Raw genomic sequence first — 17,982 nt, forward strand, 5'->3', positions numbered from 1 at the left:
CAGTTACTAAATCTTAACAAAAAAATATTTTTAGTATTTTGTAAAATTGTTTTTAAACGTAAGTTATATCAAGGCATTGCGTGTGAGATGTTCAAAACTTTCTACTAGCCATTTAAACTTGTTTATTTATTCTCATATTAGTAATAATCTACGTAAAATTTTTGGAGTATTTACTTACAAAATTTTTTTTTTTTTTTTTTCAACTTAAGTATTGTTTATTGAACGAAAAAAAAAGCGCTCAAATTTTTAATCCAAGGACCTGGTGTACGAAAAAAACTTTCGGTTATCATAATAAGTAAATAAGGAGTAAATAGTTATCATAATAAGGAATTAGTATATACTTAACACAAGTAGAACAACAACTGTAATCATAAAACAATGTAATGAAACAACAATTTTGTTACTCAGCTAAAAATATTATTTGCTATATCTGCAATAAAATGATCTTTTTAAGTTAAATTTATCTTTTTAACTTATTGGTATATAACATAAGGTTTTATTTATAATAAATCTTAGTATTGCGGTAAACTAGCTAACTATCATTAAATTCATTTTTAAATCAGCAGATCTATTTATAGTTCAAAAAAAGATGACTTAAACCTTATCTAAGTCTTATATATTAGTTTATGACATGACATGTTTTAAAATTATATTTTATGTTCTTAACTGTATTTATTCAATTTTATTTAAACAGTTTAAACTTTTGTTCAAAAGGCTGAGCACTAGGCTTCGTTTAAACTTTTTAATATTTTTTTAAAAGCTAAGATTTATTAATATCTTAGCCATTGTTAATTTTTGATTGTTGTAATATTTTCTATTTAGATATACTTTATAAAAACTAGAAATTAAAAAAATGACCTCATCAATGTTAGAAAAAGTAGGAAGTTCAAATGGAATGGTCATTGCAATTGTTTATTTGACTTTAATGATAGACAACATGATTCTCACTTCAGTAGGTTTGTTTTAAAATAATAGTAAATTTAAAACAATGACATTCAATAAGTAAAAAATACTTTTGCATAGATATGAAGATAGATTTTATAAAATTTACTTTAAGAAAGCTACAATGCATAAGAAATTAATAATTGATAGTAAACCTGCTTAAGTTCATTTGATACTATCAATACTATTAATGTTAAAGAAATTTCATTTAGTATTTTTGTAGTTGTTGAAAATTGAATGTAAAAAAGCTGTTTAACAAATTTTAGACTAGTGATTATATTTTTTCTAAAGGCCGAGTATCAGTAATCCAGTAAAAAAAAACGTACACTAGAACATTAAGTAAATATTTTTTTTACAGAAATTCTACAACTATTGTAATTTAGAACTTGCAAATATGCTGGATGTTTATACGTTCTGAGTACAATATTTTTTTTAATTAAGATAAGAAATACAAATATTTGTGAAGCACTAAGCTTGCTGTGCATAACACAATAGTTTCTCTCTACACTTTTCGAAACAGTGTTTTAATTGAAAGTTTTTACAAGAAAAAGCTTTAGGTTAACAAATTTTAATTTTAAGTTTTCTTTCCACTAGAAACTTTTAAACACTAGTTTTAAAATCTATAGTACGTTCTATATTGTTTTAAAATCGTTTTTTTTTAATGGTTGACGTACTTTTAAATTTTAGTTTCTATTTTACCGGAATACTTTTACGAACAACACGAAATGGAAAAAATGCACAGAATACAAAACTTTACTAAAAACAAAGATTTCAGTTAGTTGTTTTTTTGCATCTTTATCTTTTATTATTTTGAAGGAAAACTTTTTTTAAATCTGAAATTAAATATCGAGTAAATTGTGTATTGTCATAGTTTCAATAAGAAGAAACCTAAACAATCATTAGTAAAAGATAAAATTTATAAATTACGATAGCAGAAAAATTTAACTTAAAATTAGGAATCATGTTTATACTTTTTTTTTTTTATTTTAGCAAATATAGATGAGCTTTTAGAGCGAAACTTTACTTGCTAAAAAAAATGAAAACATATAACTACAATTTTCTCATTTTGTGAAATATAGACCTTTAATTGTTTTCTAACAAGGAAAACTGTAGTATATTTTTACTTTATAATTTTTTTCAAGTTTTACAACGGTTTTTTGCTTAAAGTAGACTTTCACGTTAAAAATAATACTTGAAATACGCCGATTATTTATAAGTACTTAACTTTTTTTATCAGAAACTCAAGTTTTGCAAAGTTATTCACTTGTTATTTATTAGTAGTAATATTAATTTATAATATAAACTATGTAGAAAAAACTAAAATTTGTCTAAAAAAACAGATTGAAATCATGTTTTATTTTTTCGTAAAGTAATTTTTTAATATTGTACTCAAATATATGGGCTTTTTTTTAATCTTAAACTAAAATTTTATCGATATAACAAAAATATTAAAATGCTTTCATTCTTGTTTATTTGTTATTATTATCAAAATTATTCTGCAAAAGTTTATAAGTACCTTAAATTTAAAAGTTGTAAACAAAATTTTACACTAACTTTCAAAAAAAATTACTTGTTTTTAATAAAATTTAAAACGGATACTAACATCTGTAAAAGGGTTAATTTTATTTTATTAAATAAAATTGAAAAACTAATATATATTTTCTAATTCATTCAAAATTACTTTTCCGAATTAGTCAGCGGTTTACTTACGATTTTCAGAGTGTATGGTTTTATAGACTTTACTTATTTTCTACTCTAAATATTTCAAAACTTGTTGACAAAAGTTCTTTCAATGTGCTATAGTATAAAATAAACAACTAATGTGAAATGATTAAAGTTAAAACATATTTTCAGTGTACAAAAAAGTACATAGAACTTAATAATTTCAAAAATAACACTGTCCACTTTTCTAGACTTATAAGGTTCTCATCCATTGTATATTAGTTTTTGAATTAAATTAATAAGCTTTGAAAAAAAATTTCAATGACAAAAGTGATAATAAAAGTTTTTAAAAAGCAGTTATGATTACACTTATCGACTATAATTTAACAGTTTTAGTAAAGCAGGCAACAAAGTTTACGTGATTATAAATAGAACCTCTCTTTGTCAATGATCTTATAACAACTAGTAAAACTTAAAAAATAAAAATTCTGATAACTTTTTTATATACTACTATAATATAACATCTTTTAATTTCCTTGATTTATTCAAAACAAAAAATGGAGTTTAGCTTTTATGTAAACACACAAAAATAAGTATGCTTTGTCCGTGAATAATTGATTTAGTTTAAAATTAAAAAAAAACTACCATAATAGTGTAAACAATTAGAATATATTTTACTTATTTTGATAAACTAGTCTAATACAAATAAAACAATACTTTTTACTTTTATAAAAATATGTTTCACAAATTATTTTAATTTGTTTTCATTCTAAGCTTAAACTTTTAAAGCTTTAGTAAATATAAACATTTTAGATCAAACGTAAAAATCAATTCAAGAAAAAAAAATAATTAAAAGTAAAACCACAACAAAAATTAAACAACTAAACAACAGTATTATTTATATTTTTTGTTTACCTTAAGTTTATAAATACAAACAAAATGACTGAAATTCTAATTTGGTTAAAAATTTTAGTATCTTTCTTAGAATCTAAAAGAGATTCTTTATAACTACTTCCACAATTTTTAATTTTCACTTGATGATCAGCTTTAGAAGATCTTTTTGTTGTATTCATAGTTGTAATACTAAAGCTTTCATTTGATTTTTAATATGGTTCTAAAAACAATTTGGAAAAGTGTTTTCTAATCTATATTCCAAATGACAAGAAGTCAGACCTATATAGCTGTTTACACAAAAGCATTTGAAAAAGAAAATTACCTAATATACTCGTTTGATACATGGTATTTCTTCTAGGATTAAAAACTGGATAAGAAGTAAAATCAAACAGCAAAATAGACTTTTCCCTTATTTATTTTATATTCCTTCCAAATAAAACTGATTTAGCTGTTACATACGGCAAAGTTTGTAATTATACAACACTTGAAACTTTTCAAACCAAAAACGTATTTATTTTTTTAGTCTTTTTAAGCCTGTTTTAAATAATTTTTGACCTAAAAAATAAGAACACCACTCTTTTAAAATAGCTCATTTATTACATTAGCTTTGTCTAAAAAGAGTGCAGGAGGACTAGTTTTTTTATAGCCTTTTAATATGATGTTCATCCTACTTTTTTTCTTTTACTAGAACAATAGTTGAATTTTAAGTATTTTCCAGTAAAATAAGGCTTTATTGAAACTGAAATAGTTATCATACTTTCGTATAATCATGGTATCTATAAACTAGAGTTTTTTTGTTAAATCTGATTCGTAAGATTTTTAAGTTTGATTTCTTGCTTTCTTTAGTAAATTGTAAAATTCTATGTACTTTATACATTCTCTCAAATAACAAAAGACTACCTTTTATAATGATAAAAAAATTGTTTGCATAATTGAAACTTTTGGAGTCTGATTATAACGTCTTTTTTAGTCCTGATGCAGATCCCATTTTTATACTGACAAGCTAACGATGTCACTAAAGATAAATTCAATTTATTCTGTGACTAATTTTCTTTTTAAGTTTTATTTAAACGATAACTATTGATTTTATTAAAGCTAAATAAGTTTAACATATATCATAAATATAAGTTAATGTATTTGCAGTTGTATATGAAATGAAAGAACTCTTTAAAGTTGTTTGGTTATTTATATAAAAACGTTGTTTGATTTTTATTAGTATAGTAAAAAGTAAATAATTAGATTAAATTTTTGAAATCTTAGAGATTTTGAGTTTTTTTTTAATTAAGTATAAGCATATAAAAATTATTTAAAAAAAAGCTTACTAATAAAAAAATGATAAATAACTTAACATTAAACACGTAAAAGTTTTTTTAAATAAACTCTACTTATGTGTTTTTTAAGCTAACTTGATTCTAATTTTTTTTTAAGTTCAACATAGTTTTTTTTTAACAACTTAACTTTTTACCAATTATAAATTTAAAATAAAGTTATAAGACACTGTTATAGAAGTTATAAATTTTATAATAAAGAAACTGTTTTAATTTTTAGTCATACAAAAATAAATATGATAAATAGATTTTTTAAGCATTTCTTAATTTTGTAATAAACAAGGACATTATAGTTCTAAATAGTTTAAAAACAAACATTGTATAATTTATAAAAAAACTATCTAGTATTAATATCTTAATTCTAGATTATTTAAGTAATCAAAAAAATCTTTCAATCAACTTTCAATGATATATTCTAAACAACATAAACGTTTTTACGACTTAAGAAATACTTAAACTAACTTAAAGCTTAATTTTAAGTTTATAAAACGTTTTTTTGGAAAGTTATCATTAATATTTTAATTAATGTATTAATTTTTATCATTACTTGTGTAAATTTTTTTCATATGTCGCTTGTAATTTTACTTCTAATATTTTCTATACTTTAATATAAAAAATTTAAATCATAAAAAGATATTTTGTATTCTAAGTGTAGTACACTGAACAGTTTAATTATTATTTTTTCGTTCAAAGTATTTTTAGTTTATTCTCAAACTTTTTTAATGAATTTAAACAATTTAAGATGGGAACGGGTCTAAATTGCGCGAAGACAAAAGTGCACGAGGTTACTAAATTGCACGCGGGGACTAAATTGCACAAGAACAAAATTGCACGAGTGTACTAAATTGCACGAAGATACTTTTGCACGAAGACTAGTTTGCACGCGGGCACAAAATTGCACGAGGGGACAAAATTGCACGAAGACTATTTTGCACGGAAGGTCAATTTTGCACGACAGACAGTTTTGCACGGAGGGTCAATTTTGCACAAAAAATATCAGCTTAAAATAACTAAATAAAAAGTATGTTAAAACCTTTATATTTTATAAAAAAATAATAATAAGCATGTGCTAGTGTAGTTCATTTTAATTTTATTAGGTTTGAATTAATTTTTTTTTTTTTTTTGATATATAGCCTTTTTTTAATTAAAATTAAATTAATGTGTTTAAAAACTAATATAAGTTAAAAAAAAATTTTAATAAAATAAAACAAGAATTATATTATATTTAAAATAATCCTTAATTAAAAATAGACATGTATTGATGTAAACTTCAATTATATTACAATTATACTAAACTTAAATATGAAATAATTCAAGATTTAAAAAAATAAATAAATAAAATTTTACATGGGTAGGTGTTAAAATTGCGCGAGCGTACAAAATTGCACGAGGGGACAAAATTGCACGTAGATACTTTTGCACAGAAAAAAACGAGCATGCGAAATAGTGAAACAATTAAATAAATTTAGAAAGGAGAAAACCCGTCTTATGAAATTTTTATTGTGCATTGTACAGAAAGTTCTGTAACGGCTTTGTACTTCCATAAATTATACTTAAAATTGTTTTTTTTTTTGTGTTATATAAAAGTTTTAAACCTAATTTACCTATCATGATTTTCTATTTGTCTAAACTTTATCTTAGTTGCATTACTATTTGCACGCGTTTTACTCTAATTAGCTCTTAAGTTTCTCCTGCTCTGTATTTTCTCTTTATCTAACCCAGACTAGCGAAAAAGCACCGTCAGAAGCAATTTTCATCTTACTTTTTTAGAAGAAAAAGGAGATATAAGCTTTTGACTAAAATGAAACAAACAAAATAATACAACAGCTACAATTACTTAATTTCTATTTTTAACAAAAAAAAAATAATATAAACAAAACACTTTTTAGTAATTATATATTGATGATGGTTAGAGTCCAATTTTATAATCTAGTTTTTATTTTTATTTATATAATTTTTTTTGATTGATTTTTGTTTATTATTTAAATTGTTCATTTTGAATTTTATAATTATTATAATTTCTTTAAAAATTTTTTAATCATTTATTTCATTTATTGAGACTCTTTTTACTAATTTTATAAATTTTTGTTTTGGACTTTTATTTAAAGTATTTATTGTTTTATTTATTAATTTTTAATTTTTATAAATCTTAATTATTTGTTGATTTTTAAAAAATTTTTATTATTTAGTTAATTGATTTTTTATATTCTGACTTTTTTATTGTTTATTGAAATCTAATTAACATTTAATTTTTAATACTTAAAAATATTTTTTTTACTTACTATATATGTATTTTTTTATTTACTTATTTTTTTCATTATTTGATTTTTTTATTTTTTATTTAATATTTATTTATTCATATTTTATATTTTTTATTGATTTGTTATTTTTTTATTTTTTTTTTGTTATTTAGTTATTAAATTTTATAATTTAGATTTTTTTTATTTTTTTGAATATTTTATAATTTTGTTTTGTATTTTTTATTATTAAGTTATAAATTTTTTAATTCTGATTTTTTTATTTTTCTTTATTTAGCTATTAGATTTTATAATTCATATTTTTTTATTTTTTTGAATTTTATATAATTTTGTTATAAATTTTTTAATTCTGATTTTTCTTTTTTTTTAAATATTATAAAAAAAATTCGTGCAAAATAGTCTTCTCGTGCAATTTTGTCCCCTCGTGCAAAAATGTCTAAGCGCAATTTTGACCCGTCCCTGGGAAGGAAACAAAACCCGTGCAAAATTGACCTTCCGTGCTAAATTGTCACTCGTGCAAAAATGACCCTTCGTGCAAAAGTGTCTGCGTGCAAAATTGTCTGCTCGTGCAAAAATATACCCTCGTGCAAAAGTGTCTTCGTGCAAAAGTGAGCCTTCGTGCAATTTTGTCTACGTGCAATTTTATCTTCGTGCAATTTTGTGCTCTCGTGCAAGTTAGTCTTCGTGCAAAAGTATCTTCGTGCAATTTTGTGTTTTCGTGCAATTTTATCCCTTCGTGCAATTTTGTACGCTCGCGCAATTTAGACACCTACCCATTTAAGATATTTAAAACTATTTGCATTTTGATAACTATAAGCACAAGACTTCTAAATTAAGAAAAAAGAGGTAAAGACACCTTTTTAAAGTCTTTTCATATTACACTGGAGAAATAGCACATCAATAAATGACCTTAATTTATATAGAAGCCCTTTTATTATAAGAGCTTTGTGCACAAAGTTGTTATAATAAAGTCTGCTTTTGGTCAATAATTTGCACAAAAAATCTAAGATAACCATAAATCATATGCTTTAAACAAAATGTTGAAAATAACATTAGCTTCCAGGTGTAAAACCTGAAACTATTCCAAATTTCCTTACCAAAAATTATAAGAATTTCTATATTCTTTTGTGACAAATTGTATCTACTAAGTTGTTGTACAAAAAGTTTCAAAGTTTAATTAAAGATTATTTATAATCCATAAACATTTCTTATAATATTTGTTTTTAAAACATGATGAATTTTGATGCAAGTTACTTGCTGGTAATAACTGTACATATATGTAGCTAAATAAAACAACATATTTCAAGGTATTATTGTTAAGCTGATGGTTTTTGAAAATTACTTTAAACTTGATATACTATTTTTTATTTATACAGGTTTTCAGAATTCAAGTTATTTAAAAAAGGAAAACGTTTATATTGGCATACTATTTGCATCGAAGCCTATTGTACAAATTCTTTTCAATATGTTTGTTGGACCTCTTGTTGACAGAATCGGCTTTGATGTTCCGATGTTTTGCGGATACATTGTTTTAACTTCTTCTTGTCTACGTAAGTTAAATACGATTAGTTTATAAATAAAAAAATTATCGTTTTTTAAGTATCAATAACACTTATAGCTAAAAATCCTAAGTTCAATACGACTAGTGGCAAAGTAAGGTTTTTAGAATTTTGTTTTGAGTCAATAATATTTAAACATTAAAAATGACTCTTAGTTGTACTCTTAAACTTTTCAATACTATTTGATTGTAAATACTTTAAAACTATTTTGTTTTAGGTGTTTAAAAGTAATCGATTATTAATTGAATTATGATTTTCAATTTAAAAAATCTACAAGTTGTTTAGGCACATAAAAAGTTTAATTACTCTCGTAATAAAAACATCACAAGACGCTCTAACTGTGCCCTGGACTGATTTTAGAAGTGTGCATTTTTTGCATACAAAAAGTTTGTTAAGTTTGTCAAAAAACATATAAACTTAGTGTTTGCGTTCGGCAAGAGCTACATAGTGCTTCTGGTGGCGAGGGCGATACAAGGAATTGGCTCCTCATTTGCCTCAACTGCCGGCATCAGCCTCCTAGCGGATAGATTTGTCGACGATTGCGAACGAGGCAAAGCGCTCGGGCACGCAATTGGCGGGCTGGCGATGGGCGTTCTTTGTGAGTGATTTTGACTAAAACAGCTATTTATTTTGTTAAGATATTATATTTTATTTTTTTCAAGTTGTAGTATTACTGTGTTCCTAAAAAAATTTGTCAAATTTTGAATAACACGGTGAATTTTTACCGAATATTATTTAAAATCTTACACAAAAAACTCACAATAGACTATGGCTACAGTTTTGCTTTAATCTTGAAAAGAGTATAAATTTAAATATTACATAAATATATTAATAAAGTATATATACGACTGATTACTGTGCTACTCTAAGCAAGTATTTTTAATGAGTGTCTTAAAATAGTCCCTAATAGTTTAAATTGGTTAGTTTTAAGTATATAAACAAATAAAAATAATGAAACTAATGTAGACAGGAGTTGTTATGTTATGTATTGTTATGTATTGTTCAAATTTACTAAACGGACAGATTTAACAATACGCAAAACTAAGTTTTTTTTGTGGTTGAAAAAAAAGCTTTTATTTAAAATAAAAAGCCATGAAATTACTTTTTTATGCAACTAAATTTTACTTTTAGTAGGACCAACGTTCGGAAGCATCATTTACTCGTTCGCTGGCAAGTCAGCTGTGTTTTTCGTCTTAAGCGGAATGACGCTTGTGGTGGCCATGATCCAAGTTTTAACGAGAAAGCTAAAAATTCAAACAATGGTTCGTTATATTTGTAAAAAAATATACTTTTTGGGGTTACAATAAAAAATAAAAACAGAAAGTAAAGCCACCTGCGCTACTCACGCTTCTGAAAGACCCTTATATTTTGTTAGCGGGTCTTTCATTGGTTGTCGCCAACTCGGTTATTTCAATGATAGAGACAGGGATGCCTATTTGGATGATAAAGACTATGAAAGCTGAAAAATGGCAGTTCGGTAGTTTGTTTGTCTATGAAAACAGTTTAAATAGTTTAAATCTACAAGTTGCTACTTCTACAGTTTTTATACGAAAATAAATGCTTGCGTTTTAATCAACTAATATCCTTATTACTATATGCAGCAGATTAAAAGTATCTTATGATGTTTTTAAAACCCTTTCCTAGCTAGCTTAGTGGATAAGCTAGCTCAATTAAAGGAAGCAAAACTATGTTTTATTTATCAAATTGTTTAATCTTAAAATGTTTAAATATTGAAAAAAGTGCTTTTTTTATCATAAGAACAAAATAGTGTATTGTGCAAGGTGTTAGAAAATACTAAAATCTAAAATTTGAAAAAAAATAAAAATAAAGTTGTAGTATCAAAAAATTAGTACTTTCACATAGTTAAAAACAAAACATTTCTTATATCATTAGTTTTAAAGTTTTAGATAATAACAGCTCAGTAAGGTTAAAAAAGACTCGAAACTATAATATAAAAATTTTCAAAAAGTAATAAGTACAAACTCTACTGTTTGTTGAAGCCAATTTAAAATTTGACACTCATAAAATAGTCCAACGACCTTATGTATAAAAACAACTATCATTTTTATTGTTTTAAAAGTTTTTAAGAACACAACATCTATGTAACTTAGGCTGTTTATTGAACGACAAAAAAGGTTTGGTCATAGGACTTAATGCACGTAAAAACTTTTCGGTTATTGAGACATACACCACTATGGATATAGTTTAACGTCATGTCCATGACTTGAATGTTTTGTTTCCATATAAGTCATAATAGGATTTAGTCTATGTATAATTAAAATCATTGTACACTTTTAACAGACCTTAATCAAAAATTACTACTAATAAAAATGTATAAAACATTGACTCTTGAACTTTTAAGACATGGTGAATACTAGAAAATTTTACTTCTACAACTTTACTGTCGATCAAGTATTAGTTTTCTTCGTCTATACTAGCATTTTGATTTTTACTGCTTTTATAGACTTATACTATTCGCTTGTAATTATTTAATATATATTCATTTATAATAAAACAATTATCTAAAGTACAAAACAGTTTAAAACCACTAACATTAATAGTTTTTAAAGTCTAGCTTTGTCTTAAAAAAGTTTATGCACTAACAAAGTAAAACCAGGAAATTATACGTAAAACAATGGTTTAAAAAAGTTGACAAGTAAGAAGTACCATAAGACAAAGATGAATAATTTTATTTGAGTGTATAAATTTTAGTTACCTACTTTAAATTTAACATACACATCTAATACAAACTTTAACTAAAAAGCGTTATTTTTAGAGTTTTTATATAAACAAGCTCTTGTTGCAAATAAATTATATTTTGTGATTTTTTTTCTCCTATTTTCTTTCTGAAGTTCTAAACTGTTAAACAAAATATAAACCTTAAATTTTACAATAAATCTTACTTCTGCAAATGAAGTTCTTATCAAAATGAATAAATTAAAAAACGGTCAAAATTTAGCTTTAAATAGACAAACGAAAACTATTAAAATTTTAATTAATTTACTGCTTTACCAATAATGACCAACTTATGATTTATGTATTATTTTTGTATTATTTTTTGTATCTGAGTTTATGATTTATTAACTGATGACATTTTTTTAAATAAGTTTAATGATTCTGTAAACATTATCGAAAGAAAAACTGTTGATATGTTTATAGATTTATACGCAAAAACATATTAGCTTTTAAAAAAATAATGATGTCTTTTTATACAAGCTTTAACTACATACTTATTTTAATAGTTATTCAAATTTGTATTGTGACAAATAAAAAAAATTATTTCAATTGACATTTGCTAACTGATTAATTCAGTGTAGATAAGCGGTAAAATAAAACTAAGTGATATTACTAAAACATAGTTTCAAATAAGTTACCTTGAAATTAATGAAATTATAACATTAGGAGTTGCTTTTCTACCCATGAGTATTTCTTACATGGTGACTACGTACATGTTAACTTGCAATGATCGAATAATAATAAGGTGGTCGTGTTGTATGATTGGAACATTGTCTATTGGGGTCGGTGTTCTAGGACTTTCTTTTGTTCGATCGTTAGTTTTTTTGTTCTTATATCTTGTGCTTACACTTTATCGTTCAAATATTACAAGTTGTATAAGATTAATACTACTAGTTTTTAAAGCGTACTTGTTTTAATGTTATTAAAGTAATAGTTATTGTGTTTACAATATGTTTACTACTTTGAAAACAATATACTATTTAGATTAATAGACAAGAAAATAATACATGTAAACTAGAATATATAAGTATCACTTATTTTAAATTTACTTTAGTATACTCATATTTGATCAAAGTTTATATACTTGAAATATTTGGCATACATATTATTTATATTTTGATTTAATTTTTTTTCAAATTATCGAGAAATTTAAACAAAACGATAAAATAACTTAGTATAGTTGTAATTATGTTAAGCTAAAATGTCAAAACTATACTTTTATTGAAAATGAACATAAGTAGTATACTTTAAGCTTTGTATATAGGTTATAGATTTAACTTTTCCATACTAAACATTTTAAAGTAGGCAAGATATCGAAAAAAATCGAATAACAGTATGTAGTAAAAGTCTTTTTTTCAAATTTAGGTATATTTATTTCATACCACAATTGTATAAAAAAACAAATACTTTATATAAAAAACATATTTCTTAGCAAAACGTGTTTTGCAAAATAAATTATTTTATAACTATACACGAAACTATGAAAAACTGTCAAGTAAAAGCCAAAAGTGTACATTGATTAAGCATATTTAGTGCATTTATTATTTATAACCGTAATATATAAAAAAGAAAAAAAAAGAAACTTAACGTTAAAAAGTATTACAAGACTGATTTAGCTGTTAACAGTTTACAAAGGTGTAACACTAGCTTTGACTATAACATTTTCTATGACTTACAACATAATATTATAATTAGGCCTAATTGCGAAATAGCTGACTTTATTGCATTTATTTTGTTCTATTTTTTTTTCCAAAAAAACTAATCACGTAAATCATTGTCAAGATCATATAAGAATTGACTAGTAAAACTTCGCCAACAGATTTTACTGGCTGTTTCCTCCCAACCTCATGATAGGCATGGGCGTCAGTTTGGTGGACAACATGGTTTTCCCGATTATGGGACTTTTAGTTGACACCCGTCACTTGCCCATATATGGAAGTGTGTTTGCGATAACGGATGCGGCTTTGTGCGCGGCTTTTGCTGTTGGTAAGTTTATGTAATATTTTATGAATTAGAAAAAAAAATAAAAAATAAACTTACAATATCAGTAGTAGATCATTTCAAATATACAATTAGGCCAATAAAATTCTGTTGCAAGTTGTAAATAATTTCCTGTATTTTTAAATTATTATAGGACCGCTTGCGGGAGGGGCGCTATCGAGCAAGATAGGGTTTCCCTGGATGATGAGAGTGATGTCGATAACCTGCTTCGTGTTCGCTCCGTTCATATACTTGCTACGAAAACCCACAACTGTTTTGCAAAGCGAAGAAAGTAAAGTCAGTTTAAAATATTAAATTTTGTGAGATTCATTTACGAATATGAAATAATATGTTAAAAAGAGGATGGTTACTTTACAAACCGTAATTCACAACCAAACTAAAAAACTAAACTTAAATTAAAAAGAAATCAAATTTTTATAACAAAATATATTTCGTGCTTAACTCTTCAGGTAACATATCTTGAGGCTATATGTATTTTATTAAGAAAACCTAAGTTGTGTAAACATTGAGATTTTGATAATTTTGTTTCTTTGATTTTATAAATAGTTTTATAAAATATTACGATGTGTTTTTTTTAGTTTCATTGCAATTAAAACTAGTTATGTATTGCTAATTACCTCATTATTATTACTTTTACATTTATTACCTTTTGAGTATATATATTGGAGTTGAAACTTTATTTTTATTGCTTAGTAAGCAACTTAAGAGTTAAGCACGAAATATATTTTCTTATGAAAATTTGAGTTATATGTATCTTTGAAATAAATTATTTGATATTAACAAAACAAGATATAAACAAAAATTAAAAGATTCTATATTTTTCAAAATATAAATATCACTGACCTTTTGATATTTGTTATATGTCATTTTTTTAGTATTTAAATTGTATAAAAACGTATTAAAACAAGTTTTTGAAAATCTATAACTAACTGTTTTTTTTTGTTAAATTACGCTTTGTTTTAAAATATGTTTTTCAATTTAAGCTGAACTTTTTTTTATTAACAGCCTATTCTAAACAAGAATTATCAAGTTTTGAAAAACGAAGACTCAGATGAAGTTGTTGAATAGTTTGTTAAAACATTTTCAATGGTGTTGATATAGAAATATGTGTTGAAAGTTCTCCGAAACATCACAGTACTAATTTTTTGACTGACCTCAAAAACTCAAAATACCTAAAATTTAAACTAGTAGTTTTTCCTTTTTTTTTATTGATAAGTTATTTTTGTTTACGTGTTTATTTTCGTACTTTTAATGATAATATATATTCTAATTTAGAACTTTGTATGATTCGATTCAAAATTTACTAGCGTTAATCAAAGCTGTTGGTAGTATGGTTTGTAAAATTTAATATTAAAGCTTTAAAACAAAATTGCAAACTAGTATCACAGTTAATTTTTTATATAAACTAATCAGTCTTTAATCAAATATAATTAGGAATATACCATAAACATTTTTATTTTTTTAATTCATATTAAGAAAGTAAAAGGACATAATATTAAAAAAACAGTACAGGAAGTTTTGCTGACGGTAAGAAAATTATTGTAATTGACAAAAATTTCGTAGTAAAATATATTACTATGACTTTTCTGTAGCGAACTAATTTCTCATTAGTTATGGTCAATACGTTAATAAACTACTATTTCAGCTTAAGGTAGGCAAAATAAAATAAAATTTAAATGTTTATATTAGGGTCGGAAGCTTTTTATGAAAAACGGGCGAGATTTACTGAAAATAGTTCTTTAAAAATCACATCAAATAAGAAAAAGTCCATTGCGGGTTACAGTATTAAAAAAATTATTTAAAAAATATATTTGATCAAATGTTTAAAGAAATAAATATACAGTAGGCATCAAATCACTAAAATTCAAAAAAAAGCTCATTTGTAAGTTTTTGTTTACATTGCTTTTATGGGGTTAGTAGTTCTTCAGCTTAAAACAACGAGGCGAAATGTATTTTTTTTCTTGTCGGGTAGATTTTTTTGCTTGTTTACTTTAAATAATTTAAACTAAAATTCTTGTTTAATTTTTTTTTTTCTACGATTAAACAAAATATTAATACATAGATTTTCTTTTACAAGCCCTTCAGCTTTTTCTCCAAACTACTTTTCTGATAAGTTCTTTGAGCTGCACAAAAAGTTATTTATATGATATACTTTTATTTAGTTTAAAAACTGGACTTGTATTAAAATAAACTACCTATACTTTTTTACTATTTTAACAGCGTTTAATTTTCTTTTAATATATAAAACTTTATTGTAAACGATACCATTCCGTAGTTTTGTCTAATGTTTAAAAAAGTTAAGTTTTTATAAACCTTTTGTTGCATATATTTTAAAGATAAAAAACTTAAACAAACAGACAATTTTGTATAAACCAGGGGTATCGCGTGGGGTGTTAGACTGCCGCAATTACACCACCTTAAAGTTTTGTAAGAAAAAATTAAGTAATTATAACGTTTTATTTATTTTTTAGAACAAAATCTCTTATAAAACTCCAATTTAGACAACGACCACTTTGCTCACTAAACTGCCGCAAACTCTTAGCTACTACCGCAAATGAACTCAAAAAAGCATAATTTCTTTAAGAATTACCGCAAAATTAATATCTTGCGGTAAGTAAGCCAAGTTAAAAATTTCCTAAAACAGTACAGGTTTAAGTATCATTCCACAAGCGATTGTATGAAAAAAATGAAAACAAAGCTAAGCAGAGCAGAGACAACTCGACCAGAGACCACTCGAGCAGGGACAATTTGAGCAGAGGCAACTCGAGCAGAGGCAACTCGAGCAGAACAACTTGAGCAGGGACAACTCGAGCAGAAGCAACTCGAGCAGGGACAACTGGAGTAGAAGCAATTAAAGCACCGGAAACTCGGTGTTATTTTTCTGCAAAACCTAAGAACAATACCACGCTACGCCACTGGTATAAACGATACTTAACCTTTTATTCAGGCAAATTTATTAAGTACTAAACTGCAGTATTAACTAATAAGTTTTTGTCAAAGTTTTCTTGGTTTTTATACATTGACTAATAACACTATTTTCTCAACCTAAATTGAAACAAAGTTATAAATTAGCGTATTTTTATAAGCGGAAACTGTGAATAACTATAATGCAATAACAAGTTTTTTTTATTATAACAAAAGTATTTCTTATGCTCAATTAACGCGTATAATTAGTTTGCAAAACACATTAACCAAATCAATTAATGATACAAATAACGTTATAGATGATTAAATTTAACAACTAAAGTTATATATGGTTTTATAAAAAACTACTTAAACTTTTCTCATCAAATTTGCAAATAAACAACTTTAAAATTCAAAAAACTACACAAGTACTTTTAAACTTTTCAAACTACCTAGTAAAAAAAATTATTTTTTTCTAATAAGTTATTTATAACTATTTTTTAATATTACAAGTAAGTAATTTTATTATTTACCAAACAAATAAGGTGATTTAGGTAATGAATGCAACTACATAGGAGTAACATATTTATAGAAGTAAATTTCTTATGTTTTCTAAAAAAATTTAAGGTTTAATAAATAATAACAATCAAAAGTTTTTTCTTTATTAAAAGTAATGTGGTTTATTTTTTTATAAAACATACTTAGCTTGTTTAATATTGTATTTTTACTTGTGTATCCAGAAAACTAGTTTTGATACAAAATTTTAGAGGAAAAGTTAGTTTTATAAATTAATGATTTAAAATTTACTAAATTTTTATCTAAGGTTACAATTGATGATAGTTTTGACTAGTCTTTTGAAGAACAAAATACTGATAAAGTCTAATTCATATCATTTTTAATTAAAGTGAACCATTTAAGTTTAAATATTGTGGTCAAATTTAATATTCTATAAGTTTTACTGTGCTTTAGCTTCTAGCAAAGATACTTTAAACTTTCGAGAATTATTTAAAGTTGATGATTTTGTTTAAAGTAAAGAATTTTGTTATAGTACCTGGTTTAAAAATACTGAAATGGAATAAGGACGGATTTTTACACGCTCTAGAAGTACTTTTTTTTTGAAAGAAAGAAAACTGTTAATAAAAGCGTTGATATCAAAAACAATAAGAAACCTTAGCTTTGCAAAACTGTTGCAAAATTTATGTTAATAATAATCAAAACAGTAGTCTACAATTTATACTGAATTTCTTATCTGGTATAAAAGTTTCGTACAACATATTTCAAAAAAATAAAATTAAAACATATTAAGCAGTCTATCTGCATTGAGTATGTTTTTTTATACTCAATAACTGCAATTTTTTTAAATTCTGATAACTTTGTGTCATATAAAAAATACCTAAACTCACTTTTGTTCTAATTAACTGAAACAAATTTTATAAAACTCATGTTAAACTAATTTTGTTATATTTTTTAGATGTGTCAACAACTGTGTTTTTTATGTAATAAAAAACTAGTTAAACCAAGTATTAGCTTTATTTCCATTTAACAGGTTTACAATGCTAGCATTTAAACTTATTAACGAAGTTGCTAAATAGAACTTTATAAAGAATTAATATGTATAAAAAAAATAGACTTCTGTAAAAAAAAATATTTTAGATTAAACAGGTTCAACACTTATACTAAAAAAAATCAATGATGTTA

The 17,982-nt window shown here is 24.4% G+C and overlaps 1 protein-coding gene across 1 annotated transcript; it reads left to right on the forward strand.

Annotated features, from left to right (window-relative positions):
* Nucleotides 1-865: 865 nt before the first annotated feature.
* LOC145844815 (synaptic vesicular amine transporter-like) lies at nt 866-16,176 on the forward strand. Its single transcript, XM_082952235.1, has 11 exons — nt 866-956; nt 1,630-1,678; nt 2,180-2,187; nt 8,461-8,634; nt 9,065-9,241; nt 9,775-9,905; nt 9,964-10,120; nt 12,046-12,193; nt 13,199-13,365; nt 13,514-13,656; nt 16,051-16,176. The coding sequence occupies exons 1-11, from the start codon at nt 866-868 to the stop codon at nt 16,174-16,176; spliced, it is 1,371 nt and encodes a 456-aa protein (XP_082808361.1).
* The last annotated feature ends 1,806 nt before the right edge of the window (nt 16,177-17,982 follow it).

Source organism: Thalia democratica, chromosome 9 (genome assembly GCF_965202585.1).
Source record: "Thalia democratica chromosome 9, ktThaDemo2.hap1.1, whole genome shotgun sequence".
Taxonomy (NCBI): domain Eukaryota; kingdom Metazoa; phylum Chordata; class Thaliacea; order Salpida; family Salpidae; genus Thalia; species Thalia democratica.